Genomic DNA, 23,792 nt, shown 5'->3' on the forward strand with positions numbered 1-23,792 from the left:
TTACATGAGTAAAATTGTTTTATAAAGTTTGTAATCAAAATGCTGTATCTTTGCATGCTGGAATGTGAAATGAGCATCAAGCATATGAGAACAGCGATTTCATTGATTTTTTTTGTTTGTTTGGTTGGTTTGGGGTTTTTTTGTTAGCTACAATGGTTGAGAGAAAGAAGCATTTTAATGAAAAGGAGGTGATAACATTCAGTGTTTAACCTCCTCCATTTTTTCAATATTAACATAAAGATTTATCTCACTGGACAACTTTTAAAAAATATTCCCCAGCACCAGCCCCTTCAGACAGTACTGCAGTCAGAACTTTAAAAGATGCCTTGAATTTTAAATTGAGGGAAAACTAATCATCTGGATATTTCCAGCTTGCTTTCTTAAAGTAAAACTGATTTTGTGGCTTTTCTAAATTAGTATAATCAATTAAAACTATTACTGTGGTTTTGGATACTGAGATACTTGATTGATTTGGGACTGACTTTCCCTTCTCTGTTTTCAGGCTGGAACGCAACAAGAAAGACTGGGAGTCTGAATCCAGGAAGGAGATTCAGCATCATCAAAAGACATGTGAAATGTTGCAGGAGGAAAAAAAGGAGCTTTTGACTCAGCTTGAAGGGTCTCAGAAACTGTACAGGAAGTCTCAGAATGAACAGCAGAAACTGGAGTCAGAAATCTGCAGCCTCAGAGATCAGCTTGCTGACTTACAGAGTTCCTTTACCAAATGTGAATTGGTCAGAGAAGAGCTGGGCAGTATAGTCAAACACCAAGAGACCAGTATCCAGAATTTTAAATTCAGCTGTGAACAGCTTGAGGCTGATCTGCAAGCTTCCAAGGACCTAACAAATAAACTGCATGAAGAAACTAGTGCCAAGGATCAAAAGATCATTAGTTTGCTGTCTGCTAAGGAAGAAGCAGTTATGGCTGCTCTATCTGAATTACAGCAGCAACATTCTGAAGAGATGAAAGAGTTGGAGCATAGACTAAGTAAGGAGAAAGAAGATAAAAAAGCCTTGGAAAATGAGAAGAACAAATTTCTTGACAAACTTGATCATCTCACCGAAAAGATGAAGGTAAGCAGAGAAGAAAGTAAGCAGCAGAAGGCACAACTGGACTCCTTCACCAAGTCCATGTCATCTTTGCAAGATGACAGAGACCGCATACTGAGAGACTACAAGCAACTTGAGGAACGTCATCTTGTTATAATCTTGGAAAAAGACCAGCTAATTCAAGAGGCTGCTGCTGAAAATAATAAGCTCAAGGAAGAAATCAGAGGTTTTCATAGCCGGATGGATGACCTCAACTCTGAGAATGCCAAGCTGAATGCAGAGTTGGTGCGATATAGAGAAGACCTGAACCAAGTGATTTCAATAAAGGACTCCCAACAGAAACAACTTCTCAAAACACAGCTTCAGCGGATCCAAACTCTGGAAAAGGAGAAGGCAATCATAGAAACACAGCTGAAAGAGTCCGAGCATACTCAGGATGATCTTAGGAAGTGCATGGAGGCCTTGAGAGAGGATAAAGTCAGTATGTCTCAAGAGATTGAAACCCTTACATCCTCTCTGTCTCGGGTGCAGAGTGAGATGACAGCATTACGTGAGGGGGGTCCTGTCATGGAGTGTCAAGCACAACTGAAGGCCCAAGAAGAAGAGACACAAGAACTGAGTCATAAGCTTTCCCTCTCACAGAAAAGGATAACAGAACTTGAAGGGGAACTAGTATGTGTTCAAAGGGATGCAGCCAAGAGAGTGGGAGAGGCTGAGGACAGGCTTCGAAAGGAATTGAAGCACCTACATCATGATGCAGGGGTAATGAGGAATGAAACAGAAACAGCAGAAGAGAGAGTAGCAGAGTTGGCACGGGACTTGATGGAAATGGAACAGAAATTTCTGGCAGTCACAGATGAAAACAAAGATCTCAGAGCTCAAATTCAGTCGTTTGGGAAGTCCATGAGCTCTCTTCAGGATAGCCGGGACCAGGCCAATGAAGAACTTCATGTTTTGAAACAGAAATACTCTGCAGACTTAGAGGAACAAAAGAGTCTAGTGCAGAATCTTCAGAAACAGATGGTTCAGCTACAAAAGGAGCAATATTCTACTGCCAGGGACCGAGATACAGTGAAGTCTGAGCTGACAGAACTGCAGAAAGCCACTGATGAAAGAGGTCTCTTGGCCCAGATTGAGAAACTTAATCAGAAGCTCAGAGCCAAAGATGATGAGCTTCTGCATTTGTCTTCGGAACTGGAAGGCTCTTCCAACCAAGTCAAATCTTTCTCCAAGGCTATGGCAAGCCTGCAGAATGAGCGAGACCGTCTGCTGAATGAACTGGGCAAAACATGTAAGATCGAAGAAGTAAAGCAACAAGCAGAAGGGAGCACTTCCACCACTCCTTCAGAAGTGCAGAGTCTTAAGAAGGCACTGTCCTCCTTGCAGAATGACAGAGACAGAGTAGTAAGTCCTTGTTCTCTCTTCCTGCTCTTACTTAAAGCCCCATAGGAGATTTGGATCTTCAGATCTTAAAAATCAGCACGCATAGATCTGGTATTTGCAATGTGAAACACAGATCATTGTCTTCACAGAATCACAGAATAGGTGAGGTTGGAAGGGACTTCTGGAGATCTTCTAGTCCAACCCCCCTGCTCAAACAAGGTCAGCTGGAATAGGTTGCCCAAGACAGTGTCCAGTCAGATTTTGAATATCTCCACTGATGGATATTCCACAACTTCTCTGGGCAATCTGTTTTTTCATGTATCTGGAAGTAATGGTTTCCAGAATTAGTTGCTCCATCACCTTCTCAGGGATGAAGATGAGGCTGACTAGCCTGCAGTTCCCCAGTTCCTCCTTCTTGCCCTTCTTGTAGATAGACATTTGCTTTCTTCCAGTCTTCAGGAACCTCTCCCAGTCACCATGACCTTTCAAAGGTAATTGAGTTGCCCTCCAGTGACTTTAGCACTTGTGGGCATGCTCCATCAGATCCCATGGATTTAGTATGTGCCATCTATGTTATCTTCTCTGACATATGAAAGCTGTGATTTCATTGTTAACTTTGCGGGGTGGTTTCTCTTGTTAGCTTGATTTAAAATATGGTGTCGTGGTTTAGCCCCAGCCAGCAACTAAGCACCACGCAGCCGCTCGCTCACTCCCCCTACCCCGATGGGATGGGGGAGAGAATTGGAGGAGTAAGAGTGAGAAACACTCCTGGGCTGAGATAAGAACAGTTTAATAATTGAAATAAAGTAAAATAGTAATGCTAATAGTAACAGTATAATAATGATAATAATAATAATGATACACGAAGCAAGTGATGCACAATGCAATTGCTCACCACCCGCCGACCGATACCCAGACAGTTCCCGAGCAGCGATCGCTGCTCCCCGGCCAACCCCCCCCAGTTTATATACTGAGCATGACGTCATATGGTATGGAATAGCCCTTTGGTCAGTTTGGATCAACTATTCTGGCTGTGCCCCCTCCCAGTTTCTTGTGCGCCTGGCAGAGCATGGGAAGCTGAAAAAGTCCTTGACTAGCATAAGCAGTACTCAGCAACAACTACAAACATCAGCCTGTTATCAACATTCTTCTCCTACTAAATCCAAAACACAGCACTATGCCTGCTGTTAGGAAGAAAATTAACTCTATCCCAGCCGAAACCAGGACAGTATCCACCCCTTATTCTATACCATCTACGTCATGCACAGGCCCTCCCCTTTCCAATGTGTTCCAATTAATCACCACCCCTTTCCCTATCTTGATATACACACAGATATCATTCCCTTCGTCTATGGCCCATCCCTCTAAAATGTCCATTGAGTTCATTTAGCCCATGACTTTGGGTTCCATCTGTCATCACAGTCTTTCAGAGCAGGACAGGTGGTGTGCAGTGTTGGACTGTTGCATGCTGAAGTCAGTTCTCATTCCAACATGGTTTCATCAAAGTTCATTTTCCTTAGGCTGGGCAATTCTTACTGCAATACCATTGATGCGGCATATAGCAATCATAATATATAGTATTATATACTTAATATTAACCTACTATATTATTATATTAACATGCAGTTAAGAGATAACATATAGTTAAGAGATAACATACAGTATTATAAAGCAATTAATATTATACAATTCAGTTCATTGGCTATTTTCACCCAAAATCAGATTCCCTTGAGGTACACATTGGGCTTCCCCATCCTTTCGCATCACCCACCAAGTGCACCCAGGTCCTTGAGCAAAAGCAATCCCACGAATGGGTTTGCCTTTGCCAGAGGGGGAAGTAACCCAGACTGTCTTCCCCAGCATATTTTTCATGTGCACTACAGGAACTTTATCTCCTTCTACAGTACGTAAAAGTTTTGATTGGGCAGGGCCAGCTCGATTGGCAGATCCCCTGCTGTTGACTAACCAGGTGGCTTTTGCTAAATGCGTATCCCAATGTTTAAACGTCCCACCACCCATTGCTCTCAGGGTAGTCTTTAACAATCCATTGTATCGCTCAATTTTCCCGGAGGCTGGTGCATGGTAAGGGATGTGATATACCCACTCAATGCCGTGCTCTTTGGCCCAGGTGTCTATGAGGTTGTTTCGGAAATGAGTCCCGTTGTCTGACTCAATTCTTTCTGGGGTGCCATGTCGCCACAGGACTTGCTTTTCAAGGCCCAGGATGGTGTTCCGGGCGGTGGCATGGGGCACGGGATATGTTTCCAGCCATCCAGTGGTTGCTTCCACCATGGTGAGCACATAGCGCTTGCCCTGGCGGGTCTGTGGGAGCGTGATGTAATCAATCTGCCAGGCCTCCCCATATTTATATTTTAGCCATCGTTCACTATACCCAAGGGGCTTGAACTGCTTGGCTTGCTTGATTGCAGCGCATGTTTCACACTCATGAATAACCTGTGCAATACTGTCCATAGTTAAGTCCACCCCTCGATCACGAGCCCATTTATACGTTGCATCCCTTCCTTGATGGCCTGAGGCATCATGGGCCCACCGAGCTATAAATAATTCACCCTTATGTTGCCAGTCCAAATCCACCTGAGCCACTTCAATCTTAGCAGCCTGATCTACTTGCTGGTTGTTTTGATGTTCTTCAGTGGCCCGACTCTTAGGTACATGAGCATCTACATGACGAACTTTTACAACCAGGTTCTCTACCCGGGCAGCAATATCTTGCCACAATGCGGCAGCCCAGATTGGTTTGCCTCTGCGCTGCCAGTTGCTCTGCTTCCATTGCTGCAGCCACCCCCACAGGGCATTTGCCACCATCCATGAGTCAGTATAGAGATAAAGGACTGGCCACTTTTCTCTTTCAGCAATATCTAAAGCCAGCTGGATGGCTTTCACCTCTGCAAACTGACTCGACTCCCCTTCTCCTTCAGCAGTTTCTGCGACTTGTCGTATAGGACTCCATACAGCAGCTTTCCACCTCCGATGCTTTCCCACAAGACGACAGGACCCATCAGTGAACAGGGCATATTGCTTTTCATTTTCTGGCAATTTATTATACAGTGGGGCCTCTTCAGCACGTGTCACCTCCTCCTCTGGTGATATTCTAATGTTTTTTCCTTCTGGCCAGTCCATGATCACTTCCAGGATTCCTGGGCGACTGGGGTTTCCTATTCGAGCCCGTTGTGTGATCAATGCAACCCACTTACTCCATGTAGCATCAGTTGCATGATGTGTAGAGGGGACCCTCCCTTTGAACATCCAGCCCAACACCGGCAGTCGGGGTGCCAGCAGGAGCTGTGCTTCAGTACCAACCACTTCTGAAGCAGCTCGAACCCCTTCATATGCTGCCAGTATCTCTTTCTCAGTTGGAGTGTAGCGGGCTTCGGATCCTCTGTATCCCCGACTCCAAAACCCTAGGGGTCGACCTCGAGTCTCCCCTGGTGCTTTCTGCCAGAGGCTCCAGGTAGGGCCATTCTCCCCGGCTGCGGTGTAGAGCACATTTTTAATATCCTGCCCTGCCCGGACTGGCCCAAGGGCTACTGCATGAACTATCTCACGTTTAATTTGTTCAAAGGCTTGTTGTTGCTCAGGGCCCCATTTGAATTCGTTCTTCTTCCGGGTCACTTGATAGAGAGGGCTTACGATCTGGCTGTAATTTGGAATATGCATTCTCCAAAACCCCACAACGCCTAAGAAAGCTTGTGTTTCCTTTTTGCTAGTTGGTGGGGACATAGCTGTTATTTTGTTGATCACATCCATTGGGATCTGACGACGTCCATCTTGCCATTTTATTCCTAAAAACTGGATCTCCTGTGCAGGCCCCTTGACCTTACTCTGTTTTATGGCAAAACCAGCCTTCAGAAGGATTTGGACTATTTTCTTTCCCTTCTCAAAAACTTCTTCTGCTGTATTGCCCCACACAATGATGTCATCAATGTACTGCAGATGTTCTGGAGCTTCACCCTGTTCCAGTGCTGTCTGGATCAGTTCATGGCAAATGGTGGGGCTGTGCTTCCACCCCTGGGGCAGTCGGTTCCAGGTGTACTGAACACCCCTCCAGGTAAAAGCAAACTGGGGTCTGCACTCTGCTGCCAAAGGGATGGAGAAAAATGCATTAGCAATATCAATTGTGGCATACCACTTAGCTGCCTTTGACTCCAGTTCATATTGAAGTTCTAGCATGTCTGGCACGGCAGCACTCAGCGGCGGTGTAACTTCGTTCAGGCCACGATAGTCCACTGTTAGTCTCCACTCCCCATTAGACTTTCGCACTGGCCATATGGGACTGTTAAAGGGTGAGCGAGTCTTGCTGATCACTCCCTGGCTCTCCAGTCGACGAATCAGGTTATGGATGGGAATCAGGGAGTCTCGGTTGGTGCGATATTGCCGCCTGTGCACAGTTGTGGTAGCAATCGGCACCTGTTGTTCCTCAACCTTCAGCAACCCTACAATTGAAGGGTCCTCTGAGAGACCGGGCAAGGTGGACAACTGTTTAATTTCCTCTGTCTCCAAAGCAGCTATACCAAAAGCCCACCGGTACCCTTTTGGGTCCTTGAAATACCCTCTCCTGAGGTAGTCTATGCCAAGGATGCACGGAGCATCTGGGCCAGTCACAATGGGGTGCTTTTGCCACTCATTCCCAGTTAGGCTCACTTCAGCTTCCAGTACAGTGAGCTGTTGGGATCCCCCTGTCACTCCAGAAATACAAATGGGTTCTGCCCCTCTATAGTTTGATGGCATTAGCGTGCACTGTGCACCAGTGTCCACTAGAGCCTTATACTCCTGTGGGTCTGACGTTCCAGGCCATCGAATCCACACAGTCCAGTAAACCCGGTTGTCCCTTTCCTCCACCTGGCTGGAGGCAGGGCCCCTCTAACACTGGTCACAGTATTCGCTGTTCACTTCCTGTAAATGTGAATCAAAAGTTCCCTGATCAAGGTCGGAAGTAAAATTAGCCCTCTTACTCTGTCTCGGGAACTGCTCACTGGAAACTGGAGCTGCAATTTTCCTGGGAGAACCGCCTTTTCTAATAGTTTTTCCTTGCAATTCACGCACCCGTGCCTCTAAGGTTGAGGTGGGTTTTCCATCCCACTTTCTCATGTCCTCTCCATAATCACGCAGGTAAAACCACAGGGTGCCCCGTGGTGTGTATCCTCTATATCCTCTCTCTTGAGCATAGGGACGTTGACTCCTAATGGCTGAGACACTGGTCCGTGCAGGTGGGGAGTAGGACAGATCCTCTCTGAGTTGTTGGAACTCTTGGCATATTTTTTCAGACAGTTTTTCCACAGCCGAGACACAGGCCCGTAGGGAGGAAGAGAGCTTTTCTTCGTAGTCCCGGAGTTGTCTAGCCACTTCATCCACCGTTGGTGCCTCGTCGTCTTTCCAGGCTAGTATTGCCAACGAGTTGGAATACGATGCTGGTGCGCTCCGTACCACCTTCCGCCACATGGATTGTGTGCACCTGACTTCATCTGGGTCTTTGGTTAACCGCTCATCATTCAGGTCACTGTAAATCACCTCCAGCACGCCTAATTCCCTCAGGTACTGGATACCTTTCTCTACGGTGGTCCATTTGCTTGGGCGGTATAAAACATCCTCCTTGAAGGGATACCTTTCCTTCACGCTTGACAGAAGTCGCCTCCAGAGGCTGAGCGGTTTTGCCCCTTTTCCAATTGCTTTGTCAATGCCCCCTTCCCTGGAAAGGGATCCCAGCTGCTTGGCTTCCCTACCCTCTAAATCCAGGCTACTGGCCCCGTTATCCCAGCATCGGAGCAGCCAGGTGATGATGTGCTCGCCTGGATGACGACCAAAATCTTTTCGCATATCTCGCAGCTCACTCAGGGATAGGGATCGGGTGGTCACCATCTCATTTATGGGTTCTTCCTCCTCTGGTTCTCGTGATGGCCCTGGTTCATCTTCATCCCTTACTAAACGAACTGATTTCCTCGTGTATTTTTTCTTCTGTATAGGGGCAACTGATACCGGCGCAGGTTGGTTCTCTGGTTTAGCCACAGTGTCTGTCACTGGGGTTTGAGTAGCCGCAGTGCTCATGGCTGTGGCTGGAGTAGCCACAGTGCCTGGGGCAGGGGTTTGAGTAGCTGCAAGGCCTGTAGTGGGGGTTGGAGTAGCCGCAGGGCCTGTAGTGGGGGTTTGAGTAGCCACAGTGCTTGTTGTTTTGTTATCAGGTCCAGAGACCTTCTCTTTCTTTTGAGGGTACTGATTAGCGTTGACCACGGCTCGATAGGCATGGGCCAGTCCCCAGCATGTTGCAATGATTTGTGTCTCTCTGGAGCTACCAGGGTGACAACATACTTCTTCCAAATACTTTACTAATTCTTCAGGATTCTGCACTTGTTCAGGGGTGAAGTTCCAAAACACTGGAGGTCCCCACTGCCCTAGGTACTTGCGCATACGATCCCACACACCCTGCCACTCATAACTATCCAGCCTTGGGGTAGATCTCTGGATGGTATTTTTAAACTGCTTACTGACCTTTATCAAAATGGAAACAACATTCCCAAGAATTATCAATAGAAGTATCTTAACTGCCCAGGGGTGTTCAAGATACAGGAAAGTTGTTGTAATGAAGGAGGAAACATCATAGAAGAAAGCAGCAAAGGTGCCATTCTGTATTTCCTCCACAACAAGCCTCTCAGAGTAAGAAGTATAATTGCTAACTCTCTCTATGAGGTAGTACCCGAAGTACAGTAGTGACTTCTGTATGAAACCCAAATACCAAAGAATGCTCAAGGTCAGGGTTTTGATAAGGAGCCTCCCAAGCAAAAGATCATGAATCACTGCAGAGCATAGCACACTACACAAACTGACAGCAAGCTTTAACGCGTGCTGCAAAAAAAAGAACATGGTGCAGATCAGAAGAACTAATATCGTGATCGGCAACTGTTAACAGACTCCTTAATACACTCTGATTAATCTGTTGTTATCTCAAGCCCCACGTTGGGCGCCAAAAAGGACTGTCGTGGTTTAGCCCCAGCCAGCAACTAAGCACCACGCAGCCGCTCGCTCACTCCCCCTACCCCGATGGGATGGGGGAGAGAATTGGAGGAGTAAGAGTGAGAAACACTCCTGGGCTGAGATAAGAACAGTTTAATAATTGAAATAAAGTAAAATAGTAATGCTAATAGTAACAGTATAATAATGATAATAATAATAATGATACACGAAGCAAGTGATGCACAATGCAATTGCTCACCACCCGCCGACCGATACCCAGACAGTTCCCGAGCAGCGATCGCTGCTCCCCGGCCAACCCCCCCCAGTTTATATACTGAGCATGACGTCATATGGTATGGAATAGCCCTTTGGTCAGTTTGGATCAACTATTCTGGCTGTGCCCCCTCCCAGTTTCTTGTGCGCCTGGCAGAGCATGGGAAGCTGAAAAAGTCCTTGACTAGCATAAGCAGTGCTCAGCAACAACTACAAACATCAGCCTGTTATCAACATTCTTCTCCTACTAAATCCAAAACACAGCACTATGCCTGCTGTTAGGAAGAAAATTAACTCTATCCCAGCCGAAACCAGGACATATGGAATCATAGAAATAAGATATGGGTTCCCCGTTAACCTGCTTAGTCCACATCCATGGAAGCTCATGTATTTGATTTGTCTTAGATTTCTAGACACTAGAGCAAAGACTTGGGTCTGTTTCTCTTCTTGGCAGCTGATTGTCAAGACAGGTACAAGGCATTGCAGCTTCATTTTGACATCCTTGCTTGCATACTTAATGTGTCTGTGTTTGTATATTCTCTGGCACAATGCGGTTCAGCGAGTTTCAGAGTTCTAGTTGCTGGTCAGATAACAGACTTTTACAATCATTTTCCACCATCACTTAGTCTGTCTTAGTTTTCCCTTCTGTTAAGTCACAATAGACTTTGTGGTACTGTCTTAAACACATCTTCCTTCTTGTCCATTTTATATCTCAGTTATTTGTAGATTTATGTCTCCTCTACTGCTCTTTTGTTGAACTTGCATATCTGTGTAGCACTGCTAATACTAAGATACATCCTTAGTAGAGGGATCTCCTGACTCATTAAGTACTTCCCTGTCTCCAGAGTCAGTCACATCTTCTGGTCTTCGAGTCTTCGAAAACTGATTGAAGTGATGGATGTGTAATGACAACTTATCTCTAACTACAGTCTGAGTAGACTGTCAAAAAGATTTTAGTTCCTCAGTTCCCTGGTTTACAGTAAATACCAATTTCAGGAGTTATTCTTAACCGGGTCTTTCTGTCTCACTTTGTCTTCCTCTGATTAAGGGAATTAATATCATAGTCCAAGGTCTTTTTGTTAATGTATGTCAGATCTTCATGGAAGGTCTCAAAACTCACTACTCTCATTAACAATAGAATTCTCTGAGGTTTTTTTTCTCAGCAGTTTTTACCAGACTGCTGTAATCACTTATTCAGTTTCTAGTGTCTCTGTCATCTGAATGTGACTTTTTTTCCTCCAGATGTCACAGTGAGAAATGCTCTTCAACATTTGTAAGTAGTAAACCTAGCTGCTTGCTCAGTTGTCACACACTCTGGTATTTCCCATTAAAGGTAAGAGAGCTGAAGAATCTGCAGCAGCAATACATACTAGTCGGGGTAGAATCAGCTGAAAATTCTCGTTTAAAAGCACGACTGCAGGAATATCAGCAAGATGCAGATAAACAGCAGCGTCTCCAAGAACAGCTGAAGCAAGAATGTGTTTTCTACCAGCAGGAGCTCCAGCAGTTTAGGTGAGAATTGTCTGTCTTCTCACTGTCTCAGAGATGCAAATGTGCCATTTCTTTCATTCAAAGAGCAACTGTGGGCAGAAGGCAAAGAAAGCACTGAGAACCTCAGCCTTACCCATGTCAGCTGTTACTAAATCACTTTGCCCTGTTCAGCAGTGGGCACATGTTTCCCTTGTTCAGCTTTTGCCTCAGACTTAGGGTGAAGGATTACAGCCCAATATGTTGGAAGGAAATGCCTGTGTGAAATAGATCGATGACCTTGTAATTTTTATTTCCTTCATCACTGGTGGCCAATATCATCTGTTTGAGAGGAAACTTAGGCTGTTTCTTGTATTGGAGCTTATGTATATAATTACAGAACTCTCCATTGCAAGCTGATGATGAACACCCTTTATTATCCCACTGATATAATTGTTTAGAAAATACTTATTTTGTATGACTGTCTAATCCTTTGTTTCACTTGCTTTATGTCTTCTATTTTTAAAAAAGTCTGTAATTCAAGTCTAGTAAACTGTCATCTCCAGCTGGACTAAAACTAGTCAGACAAATATCTTGTTCTAAAAATGGGGAAAAAATCCTTTTAGGTACTTCAGAGATCCATCTAAGAATGACTGAACCTGAAGTGAAATAGGTGGAGTTTTTTTGTGGAAAGATGTATGGCTTATCTTTGTCCAAAGTGATATAAAAACTTACAGTGCTCCTTCCCACTCCCCCTGTCCTCAGTCTGACCCTCAAACTAACACTTCAGATCTCATAAAGTTTGAAGCAGCTTACAAATTTTATTTATCTCCTGATAAAAGAAAAAGAGATTTATTTCCTGTCTAACTTCTACAGTGTAAATGAAGCTAAGGCCTCAAGTTTGCACGTTGGGATCAATGCTATGGTTCTGGTGCATATTTGACTGAGGCAGTGATTAATATTATGATGACAAGTGGTATTGTCAATGACTTGCTTGACAAAACTCTCTGTACAGCAAGATCAAACCAATGTCCAGGAACACCAAAAGTGTAAGCATTGAACAATCTGCAGCGTTGAGCCAAATACAGAATACTTCCTTAAACCTGCTTTTAAGGTTCCTGTACTTAAGTGGGTTGTTTTGTTTTGGTTTATTTATAAAATTTCTTTTCTGGCATGGGGTAATGATAGCAAATAGAATCATCCTCACCTCATTCTGAGCTGGATACCTGGATATCATAAGTGATACTGGTAACTTCCTGGTAATTTCCTTTGTGTCGTACTGGGCAGACAAGAGAAAGCTACCTGGGAAAAGCAGAACAGCAGCATAAAGGAGCAGTACCTGATGGTTATAGCAGAAAAAGACAAGCAACTAAGCCATTTACAAAGGATCATGCAAGAAATGAGATTGCCCCTCAGCAAGTCTCAAATCGTAGAGGAGCAGTACCAAACGAAGGTGGGTGGAAATACACAGATTCTTTATTGCATGGAAATGTGAGGCTTGAAATTCAGCCAAAGTAGCATGTGTTGCTTGTATTGAGCTCGTACAGACTGCAGTGTCGGATTTTGTTGCGTGGCCTCCAAGGACTACACCAACAATCCAACTTGGATCATTGAAAACCTTTAGAAATCTCTGGCATACCCATATGTGCTCTTCCCTTAGTTCATGGTTCCTAATGTTTCAAGAAAGGTAGTGAGAGAGACAGGGGCTCCTAGGCACCTTAGGTCCTTCTAAGCAGTATGGAACTTCTCAGGTCTTTCTGGCTATTTTAGAATTGCCTCTTATACTGTGTTTGAATCAAAGATCTTCCGCTGTAGTTCTCCTTTTAATGTCACATTCTAATTTTTAAGTTTCTTATTGAATTTTTATTGCTGTTTTTACCATGACAGGGATCTACAATCCTGACTCAAGCCCAGAAAAGCTGAGTGTTGAACATTGTACTTTCTGCCTTCTTTCCCCTGTATCACTCCTAACAGTGGAGTGGAATATGCTGAATATTTTGGTTGGTCTAGGGAAGGACGCTTGCCTGCTGCATGTACAATACCATTATGAGTAAGGAAAGAACTCTCCTGCCCACAGTGACTCCAGTGAGAAGCTTTCGTGTCAGTGGAGGAGGGAGGAAATCTCCCCTTAACCCTTTGACACACACGTGCATATATGCAAAGAAAAAGCTAGAACAATGTGCATGTGATGCTCTCCAGGAGAATGCTTCAATGCTAACCTTTTAGTCTGTGTTGAATGAGAGCAGTGTGAACATTGCTTTGGTTTTTTTGTTTGTTTTTCTTATCCTCATTCATACGCTTTTTTTCCCTTCCTGTATTGTAGACAGCTTTAAGACAGCTTTTGAGAAGGACCCATCATATGTGCAAGTTCAGTGATCTTTCCTAATTGTTTGGATTTTCAGATGGCTTTTAGGATATTTCTGTTTATTCCCCATTTGCTGTTTTGCTTGAACAGATCAAGTTCCAGGCCTAGGAATAATTTTGGGCTTTGACCTTGGAATACTAAACAGAGAGGACTGATATGAGTGGGTTGTCACAGGTGCAGTATATTTTTCATTGTTCTTTCCCTGGCAGATTTCTTCAGAAGTTTTGAGAGGGGACTTTTCAAGCCTAGAAACAGAGACAAAACATCTCCAGGCCCAGCTAAGTGACAGCCTGAAAGAACTGCACCAAAAAGAGCTCAGAATTCAGCAGTTAAACAGCAAGGTACTGATTATATCTTATACTTGCTTGCAGAGTCTGGGATGAGGAATGTGGGGAAGAGGGTAGGCTTGAATAGGGCTCAGGGAGCAGGAATGAATCTTTCTGTTCTTGTGGGCATTTAGTGAAGTAATGCAAAATCACAAATATTAGAAGAGACTTCTGGAGATGATCTAGTACATCCTTCTGCTGCTCAAAGCAGCACTGTCACCAACATTCGATCAGGTCAGCCATGACTTTGCCTAGCTGAGTGGTGAAAGAATAGAGATTCCAGAACCTCTCTGGGCCTTCGTCCAATGCTGCTCTACTCTACGCTTTTAATGTAAATGTTTTTTGTAATGTTTAGTCTGACTCTTCCAAGCCACAGTCTGTGGCTGTGGCCCCTTATTATATTTTCTGCCATTATCAAAAAGAGTTTGGCTCTGTCTACTTTATGACTCCCTTTAATTTCATTGTAAGCTATTGTAAAATGACCCTTTAGCCTCCTCTTTAGCAGGCTAAAGCAGCCCAGCTCTCACATGCATCATGTGCTCCAATCCCTCGATGATCTCAGCAGCCTTTTCCTGGACTCCTTCCCATTTCTCTATCCAGTTTAGAATTATTTATGTTGGAAAAGACCCTTAAGATTACTGAGTCCAACTGTTAACCTAGCACTGCCAAGTCCACTGCTAAGCCATGTCCCTAAGTGCCACAACTACACATCTTTTAAATACCTCCAGGGATGGTGACTTAACCACTTCCCTGGGCAGCCTGTTCCAATGCTTGACAACTCTTTCCCTGAAGAAATTTTTCCTAATATTGAATCTAAACTTCCCCTGGCGCAACTTGAGGCCCTTTCCTCTCCTTCTATCGCTTGTTACTTGGGAGAAGAGACTGACACCCACCTCACTACAACCTCCTTTTAGATAGTTGTAGAGAGCGATAAGGTCTCCCCTCAGCCTTCTTTTCTCCAGCCTAAACAACCCCAGTTCCCTCAGCTGCTCCTCATAAGACTTGTGCTCTAGACCCTTCACCAGCTTCACTGCCCTTCTTTGGACACGCTCCAGCAACTCAATGTCTTTCTTGTAGTCAGGAGCCCAAAACTGAACATTGTATTTGAGGTGTGGCTTCACCAGTGCTGAGTACAGGGGCACGATCGCTTCCCTAGTCCTGCTGGCCACACTGTTGCTGATACAAGCCAGGATGCTGTTGGCCTTCTTGGCTGACTGGGCAATACTGTCAGCTCATATTCAGCTGGCTGTCGACCAACAGCCCCAGGTCCTTTTCCACCTGGCAGCTTTCCAGCCACTCTTCCCCAAGCCTGTAGCGTTGCATGGGGTTGTTGTGACCCAAGTGCAGGACCCGGCACTGAGCCTTGTTGATCCTCATACAGTTGGCCTCGGCCCATCAATCCAGCCTATCTGGATCCCTCTGTTGGAGCTTTCTACCCTCAAGCAGATCAACAGTCCCACCAAACTTGGTGTCGTCTTCAGACTTACTGAGGTTGCGTTTGATCCCCTCATCCAGATCATTGATAAAGATATTAAACAGAACTGGTCCCAGTACTGAGCCCTGGGGAAACACCACTTGTGACCGGCCGCTGCTGGATTTAATTCCGTTCGCCACAACTCTTTGGGCTTGGCCATCCAGCCAGTTTTTTACAGTGAACAGTACACCCAGCCAAGCCATGAGCAGCCAGTTTCTCGAGGAGAATGCTGTGGGAAACGGTGTCAGAGGCTTTAGTAACGTGTAGGTAGACAACATCCATAGCCTTTCCCTCGTCTGCTAAGTGGGTCACCTTGTCATAGAAGGAGATCAGGTTAGTCAAGCAGGAGCTGCCTTTCATAAAACCCATGCTGACTGGGCCTGATTACCTGGTTGTCCTGTACGTGCTGTGTGATGGCACTCAAGACTATCTGCTCCATAACGTTCCCCAGCACCAAGGTCAGGCTGACAGGTCTGTAGTTCCCCAGATCCTCCTTCTGGTCCTCCTTGCAGATTGGTGTCACATTTGCTAACCTCCAGTCAACTGGGACCTCTCCAGGTGAAAATGAGTGACATAAAACCTGTCCCAGTATTCCAGGTACAGTCTTTTTGGTACCAAGCAGAGCAGGTAATAACTTCCCTCAATCCGCTGGCCTTGCTTCTCCTAATGTAGCCCCGTAGACAGTTTGCCTTGTTCACAATGAGGATGCACTTTTGGCTTGTATTCAGCTGGGCAGCTGCTGTAACTCCCTGGTCCTTTACAGCAGGGCTGTTGCCTTGGCTGTCTCTTTCCATCCTATACTGATGCATGGGTTTTGCCTCAGGTGCAGAAGTTTACACTTTTCCTTATTGAACTTGAGATTTATGTTGGCCCAATCCTCAAGTTTCTCAGGGTCCCTCAGATTGAAGTTTTGGTCTTTGTCATGTCAGCTACTCCCCAAAATTCAATATTGGCTGCAAATTTGCTGATGCTATACTCTGTCATAACTTATATTGCTGTCAGTGTTGAGCAATATGTGCCCCAGGTAGGCCCCAGGAGTATTCTGCTCATTGCTGGCTGTCAAGCCATTGATCATTGCCTTTGAGTCCAGTGGTCCAGCCAATTTTTGACTCGTAGCTCCTTAGTTTGCAAATGTGAATACTGTGGGTGGTGATGTTAAAAGCTCTGTGTACTGAAGCTGGCTGGGATGGAGTTAATTTTCTTCATAGCAGCCCCCAGGGTGCTGTATTACAGATTTGTGACTAAAGCAGTGTTGATAACACACCAATGTATTAGCTATTGCTGAACAGTTCTTGCACAACATTAAGGCCTTCTCCGTTTCTCACTCTGCTCTTCCTGCACTGAGTCAGGGGTGGCCAAGAGCTAGGGAGAGGTCACAACTGGGACAGCTGACCTGGATGGACCAGAGGGATATTCCAGGCCATATATAGGTCACATTCAGGAGGATCAGTGACAGTAGTATCTGAATCAGCAACTTCTCTGCCACTGAATTTTAGTGCCCTTTCTCTAAAGTGACCAGAAGGAGAAAGGAGGAGGGAGGAGAGAAGGGGAGAGGGGAGGAAGAGGACAGATTGGCAGGGGGACAGTGGGGGCAGGATGGAGGGATGGGGGAGAGAGGGAGACCAGACAGAGGGACCAGAGAGTAAGATTATGGGAAGTTGTTTCCAGGTTCCATTTCTATTGTCAGGAGTTCTTTCTAGCCTCCTGCTTTCTAGACTCCTGAAGGAAGTCCCTCCTTCGGAAGGCATGCTTGTGATCTTCAGTGCTGCCTGCGATCTTGAAAAAGTTTCGGTATTTCAGTGCAGAATCACAAGCAGTCTGATTCCCACATTGAAATGGAAGACTCAGAGTTTAGCAATCTTCAGAAAGACAGTTGTATTCAAGGAGACAGCAAAAATATAAAATCATAATTTATTGGTGATATTTCTGAAAGGTTTAGGTCAATCTCGGCACTTTAGAAATCTTGTTTTGGAGGCGTGTTACTCTGTACATCATGTTGATGTTTTGGGACTCCTGTTCTGGAAACCTTAGCCACAAGCTACTGTTGGAGATTATCAGTGGTCTTTGGACCCTAGTAACATGCAGTGTGGCAGTTCCCATGTTCTCAATCGAATTCTTACCCTCAGTTACACAGAGAACAATTTTGCTCTTGCAAAAATATGAGTTCTTTACTTAGCAGTTGTGTTCTCTTCTCAGCTATCTCAGGTCTTTGAGGAGAAGAATGCCCTCTCCCTCCAGCTGCGCGGTAGCAGTCGGAACATCTGTGAGAGCCATCAGCACTACAATGAGGTTCTGAACCGCTGCTTGGTGCTTGAGAGGCAGCTCCAGGAGCTGCAGTCTGCAGACAAGGGCATGGTAAGGGTGGTCTTCTTGGTGCAAGGGAGGGAAAAGATTATTGCAGATGGCTCTACTAACTGCAGCATTGTAGCTACTTTCTATCCTCTTCTTTCAGTGCTATCTGCCATATATTCATGCTTTCTTTCAGGAGTTGTTTGCAACAGACGCTGCTCCAGGAGCACCCCAAGAAAAGAATGAGCCTCAGAGAGGCAGTTACACACCAGAACTGCAGGAGTTGCAGCTGAGGTAAAGAAAGCCTGAGAAAACAGGTGTAGGGATTTTAGTGGGCTAGTGATGAGTCTATTTCTGTTACTCTCTGTCAGAGTGTTGGAAAAACTCAGTTCCACACTAGGACCTTGTGGAAGTGGAGGAACTGTTATATGCACTTGACAGCTGTTGTTAGTTATCTCTTTGGGTAGAATTTAAAAAAATGAAGAGACAACATGCAGCAGCAATTCCAGTTGACCATCACTAGCCAAACTAGCATCTTTGATTTGATGGGCTGGGTCCTCAGTAACTGCTTAAGTATATCAGTGGCCCTGGTCTCAAGGCTGTTAGCCTGAAGGTGTTTGAAATTGAGACATAGCACATGATTCCTTGTAACCTTCTGGAACTAAGATCTAGGACATGATTCCTCATACCCTTTCAAAATAATTTTCAGAAGGTGGGACCATGGACAACAGAGCCAAGGAACTCCTTCCTGATGTGACACAGAAGCTTTAAGAGATTTATCTTCTCTCTTGCTTTCCAAATAATTTAAATATATTAATAAAAGATAACTAAGGGTTCTGTGTGAAGTGGAAGGGAATTGGAGTCTATTCACGTACTGCATCAGTAAATACAATAGAAACAGAACAGTCCATGGATTAGCCCTTTTTTGGCATATGCTTGGTTATTTTCTGACAGGTTGTCCGAAACAGAACATTTACATAGCAGCACAAAGCAGGATCTGAGGTATTTAGAGGAGCAGCTGGAGGAAGAACGGGACCGTCGTCTTGCTGTAGAGGAGGCGCTCTCTGCAGCACAGGATCAGATCAGGAGGTGAGGGAGCTTGAGCACAGGCAGTATCACCATAGAAATATGGTGACCCTAGCTCTGTGTTCATCTGCACTTCATTACATCCTTCTGTCAAATGTCACTGGGGGTATAGAAATGACTGTTCCATGTCTATCATAGAATCACAGAATGGTTGAGGTTAGAAGGGACCTCTGGAGGTCATCTGGTCCAGTGCCCCCGCTCAAGCAGGGCTACCTAGAGCCAATTGCCCAGGACCATGTCCAGATGGTTTTTGAATATCTCCAAGGATGAAGACTTCACAACCTCCCTGGGCAACCTGTGCCAATCCTCAGTCACCCTTACAGTAAAAGTGTTTCCTGATGTTCAGGCTATCCTTCAGTTGTAGACAAAGGTAGAATGAGACAACTGACTAGACATTAAGACAAATTCTGATTAGAAATGAGATGCCAGCTTTCTCAATGAGTTAAATTAACTACTGGAAAATATAATTCGGAGACTGGGAATTGGGTGAAGGCAGAAGAGGAGTTTTCATACTTCCAGGGGATTTGTCTCCTCAGTAAGCACCTGTCTATCACGGGCAAAACAGTCTTGACTTGAAAAATGCCACTCAATTTTAATATATTGCCAATTAACATAAACTTCTAATTATTTTGGGTATTGAGAAACAATTAAACACTTAGGGAAAACACTTCCCCCCACCTTTCCCAGGCTCAACTTCAATCTAGACACCTCTCCTCCCCACTTTCTAGTATCCAGTCCTGTTGTTTGCACCGCACATTACACTCAATCCCTTTGGTGATGCAAAGGGCAGTGTAGGAGGCTGGGGTCAGTATGTAGCAATTTCTCTCTTCTGCTCCTTGTTTCTTACTCATTTCCTCCTTCCCCTAATAGCTACCACCCTTTGTTAAATATGTTTGAGCAGAGGCACCATATGCTCTTCTGGTTGTAGTTTTGGCACACAGTGAGGCAGCTGTGACTGGTACAGGGCACTTCATGGCCTCCTGCCGCACAGCTCTCCCTTGCAACTCCCCATTACCAAAACCTTGCCGTTTATGCCTAATACACTGTGTATCTCAGGTTACTTGACAGACACCCTTATAGTCAGCAGAGAAAAGGAGGCTGACCTAGACTAGATGTTAGGATTAGGATGCAGTGAGTCGCATTTAAGAAATGCATGTTTCTCCTTGTTGACTATAAAAGTGCCTTTTATCATGTAACTTCGTTGTAGGCACTTGCACATTTGCGCTTGCATTTTCTGGTAATTAAAATAAACCTCACTACTGGAGTCTTTTACATGAAAACAATGCCTTTCTTCTGACGCACATGCTGATTCAGCAGAAGAATAATGGTCTGGATGAAGTTCCCTGGTAATTGCTACACAGACAACTGTAGCCCCTTCTAGCATTAAAGTCTATGAAAGCCTCTTACAACTGATTTCACTTCACTAATTAATGCTAGCCCGAAGATTTGACAGTGCTGCTTCTGCATTTCATTCTTTAATAGTATCTTATCAATCTTGAATATCTCTCACTAGAAAATTGTTAGCAAGAACCAGCACTATTGGGACCAAAGTTGGCTTCCAAAATAATTTCATAGAATTTAAAATATACAGTTAAATAATCTGCCCTGGCTTCTTTCAAGTCACGCACCATGAAATTTCAGTTGAAATTGTAGAACACTACTTGAAATGTAGAGCACAGGGACCTCAGTTAAGTTAAAGAGTTTGAAATTCCTGAAAGACAAAAGGCAAAAAACAGCACCAAAAAAATCATGAGTTTTGAAGTGACAGGGTATAAATTAGGTAAGAAAGGACTCCATTGCCAGCAGCAGAATTGTCCTCCCTACTGGAGAGGAATGGTAATCTGCACATCGTGCAGTATGGAGGTTTTACTTTTCTCCCTGACTATGTCAAGTGAGGCCACGGCTTGCTCGCAGTGGTTGATTACTTTTTGAAGAAATACCTCCTTTCCTAAGCTTGTCTACAGTGTTGGTTTGGGCCATCATAAGAAACTGAATTTAATTTCATGTTTTTTGCGGCAGGTTGCAGTCAAGTGAGTGGACATCTTCTTTAAGTGCTAGCATTGATATGACTCCAGATCATGAGCATTCCTTGCTGATTGACTCCATGGATAATAATTTCAGCAAAGTAAGAATTTACATTCACAGCTGTCAATGGTGTGAGCCCTGGCTGATGCAAGAAAATGTGAACTGAAAACTGTGAACCTATAGCAGCTAAATCCTTCTGTAGGCACATTTAAATCTGTTTGGGTTTGTGTAGGTTTCTGCTCTTGTCTGGTTCTGTTTTCCATGCCAAAAGCCACATATTGTTCTGATTGCAGCTCTGCTACAGTCTGCATAAGCAGACTAAATTTTAGAAGTCACTAAAATTAGGCCAGCATTGTCTGTGCCTAAAATGTCATCCCAGGTTCCTTGTGGAATATCCAAGGCCTCAGTGGTGAGCAAATAGGCAAAGTCTGTGCAAGCAATGTACAATCTCATGCATAAGAAGTATACGTGGTACTGACCCTAGCATCTGTGATGTCTGGAGAGTCGGCCCTTTCATTTAGCAACCATCTCAGTTTTTCCTCACTCGTCTTTTAAACCCGTGTCAGTCAGGCTGGGAGCCAAAGTGGAGAGCTGCTTTTTCACTGTACTGAATGACAGTCTGGCAGTCACCTGTCCTGTTTTGCTAACGATGAAGCCCTGCTGAAGAGTTTGCCCTCTGGTCTCTTCAAGACTTGGGGGTGGTGCTTTTAAAAGCAGCATCAGCAGAATTACGGCAAAAGCCATAACTAGATGCTACTCTGTGCTCATGCTTGGGGTTTGTTACTAGAATAGATGGGTTTTTCTTTCTACCCGAACTTTGCTGGTAGATGTTAAATTGTCTGAGGACTCCTGAAAGAGCTCCTGTAGAGTAAGGTCACTCTACAGCAGCTTGTTCAACAGCTTCAGAAGTCCTTCCAGCTACAAGGGTGAAAGAACACAACAAATACATAATAATTTTCTTGTTCTAGGTGAAAGAGTGAATCAGGATTCCTAGTAGCTCAAGGCTCTAGCAGAAAATTACCATTGATCCATTTGTTTATATTTCACTTGGAGGGGCTAGAAATTTGTAGGGACCAAATGTTAGAGGGAGATGTTCTGCATTGTGTTGCCCTTTTTCAAGAAGAATTGGAGAGACCTGGTTCATGAGAAACCTGCAGAGAGCACGGGAAGGGGAGTATTTCACTGAGGATTGGCTCTAGAGGTCGAATCTGACAGTGGAATGGGTTAGGGAAGGTTCATGCTCATTAGCTTAAATAAACTTCTTGGTCTTCATGGTCCGGAGAGCTCTGGGTGAAGGCAGCTGGGGACGTATCCATTCCTGGTACTGACTGGTCTCTCTTTTACTCTTCCAGACTCGGAATATCCTTGGACTACGACGCCTGTTACGCTCTCTCTTCCGTTCCCGGACGCACTTGCCTCTGCTAGTGGCCATGTATCTGCTTGCTCTCCATGTCCTGCTCTTCCTGTGCTTTACAGGCCACCTATGAACAGGAATAACAGCCCTTTCTTGAGCCACAGCCCTCTGTGCAATCCCTGGGCCTGCATTCCCTATCGACAGTGTAGCACTTCACCCAGCTGCCTCCTTTTTCCAAATCGGCCCTTAAGGAGCAGCTGCACGCAGCAACTTGCACCTAGGTTGCTTGCTGTCTAAGTATGCAGCAGACAGTGCCGATGCTTGGGATCTGTTTCCAGGACATCTGCCATTCCCTTAGTGTTTTTAAGTAAGTGGTACAGTTTCTGAGCCAGGGTCCTCACACTACAAGCTTCAAGGAGGGCATCTGTTCCTGTACCTGGAGGTAGCACCACTCATTTTATATAGTATTGTGCTGTGGTAGGAGTAAGAAAAATATTCTTGAGTTGCTGCAGTACTTCAACACTTCTCAGAACGGCAGGATCTTCCCCCTCTTAGAATGGATCACTGAGTTGGCTTGGGGAAACCCTGTAGCTAGACATAAGAAAGAGAAGCTGCTTCCCTTTCTTTCATCCTTTAGGTTTGCTCTGTGGCTCAGTGCTGTTTGAAATGCATATCCTAAGGAAGTTGTGGACACTTTAAGGGACGTGAATTGAATTTCGAAATCGTGTTTCCTGCTCAGTTGCATCTCCTGCTGAAGAAAGGCCAAAATTAGTATATCTGGACCTGCTGAGCATTCCATTTAAAAAACAGTTTTATGTCTGCCCTGACAAGCCTGTAAAATCATGTCAGTAATTTAGTTGTTGAAAAGGAATAGGAAACGAAACTTTTTAGCTCTAAGTTAATAACTTTGCTGTTTATAGCATTTGTGCCCCTCGCACAATGGAAGGTGTTTGCATACCTCTTGAAATAAGAGCAGTCACGCTCCTGCATTCTCGTCCACTGAACCCTTGTCACAAGATAAAACCTGTACATGCTGTGTTGAAGGTGGTACGTGGGCCCAAATCAAAGACAGAAGCTCCAGAAATAAGCTGTCCCCGCTATGGTGAGGAAGGGATTAGAGTTCTGAAACCTTCTGGCATCTCTGCTTTAGGAAAAGTCTGTTGTAGAAAGCTAGTGCTGGTCATTGGACTTGTTTGAATCTAAAGCAAACTGATGCAAATGGACTTGATCTTACAGGATATATGGAAAGCTGTGTTTTCTAAAGAACTCCTGAATATATCCTGGAATTGAGACTGCCCTCTTCCAAAGGGAGAATGCCGAATGCAAGGAAGATGGTTCCAGTCGAGTTCCCTGTCAGAGACCAAGTGGTCGTTCTGTTCAGAGTACTTGCCAGAAGGATTATATCTGCCTCTTGCTAGAGTATTAACAGTCACATTTTTCCCATGGGAAAGAGGTAGTTCTTTTGATATTGTTAGTAAACTTAAGATTCTCTAGCCAATGAATAAAGCCTGTTTGAGGATGGATTGATTTCATCATGGTAGCTAAAATAATGGGATCTCTGGCAGGTCCAGAACATTGGTACTATATATCCATTTGTGCACTACCCTCGATTATCTGTATGGACTTCCTCAACTATATAAAATTCAGTGACCAAATACTTTGCCTATAGCTTCCTGGGGCATGTGCTCCTGTATATATAATAAAGATTATTTTTCAGATGGAATTTGTGTAATGT

The 23,792-nt window shown here is 44.6% G+C and overlaps 1 protein-coding gene across 1 annotated transcript in view; it reads left to right on the forward strand.

Moving 5' to 3' along the window:
• GOLGB1 (golgin B1) overlaps positions 1-22,334 on the forward strand; it is a 52,297-nt gene extending 29,963 nt beyond the window's left edge. The window contains exons 15-23 of the mRNA XM_075706590.1: positions 503-2,453; positions 11,005-11,183; positions 12,426-12,591; positions 13,713-13,844; positions 17,500-17,658; positions 17,789-17,886; positions 18,547-18,681; positions 20,698-20,803; positions 22,056-22,334. Of these exons, the coding sequence (XP_075562705.1) occupies positions 503-2,453; positions 11,005-11,183; positions 12,426-12,591; positions 13,713-13,844; positions 17,500-17,658; positions 17,789-17,886; positions 18,547-18,681; positions 20,698-20,803; positions 22,056-22,190 (3,061 nt within the window). The 3' untranslated portion in view covers positions 22,191-22,334. The remainder of the gene's footprint in view (positions 1-502; positions 2,454-11,004; positions 11,184-12,425; positions 12,592-13,712; positions 13,845-17,499; positions 17,659-17,788; positions 17,887-18,546; positions 18,682-20,697; positions 20,804-22,055) is intronic.
• Positions 22,335-23,792: the final 1,458 nt, after the last annotated feature.

The sequence above is a fragment of the Pelecanus crispus genome, chromosome 1, assembly GCF_030463565.1.
Source record: "Pelecanus crispus isolate bPelCri1 chromosome 1, bPelCri1.pri, whole genome shotgun sequence".
Taxonomy (NCBI): domain Eukaryota; kingdom Metazoa; phylum Chordata; class Aves; order Pelecaniformes; family Pelecanidae; genus Pelecanus; species Pelecanus crispus.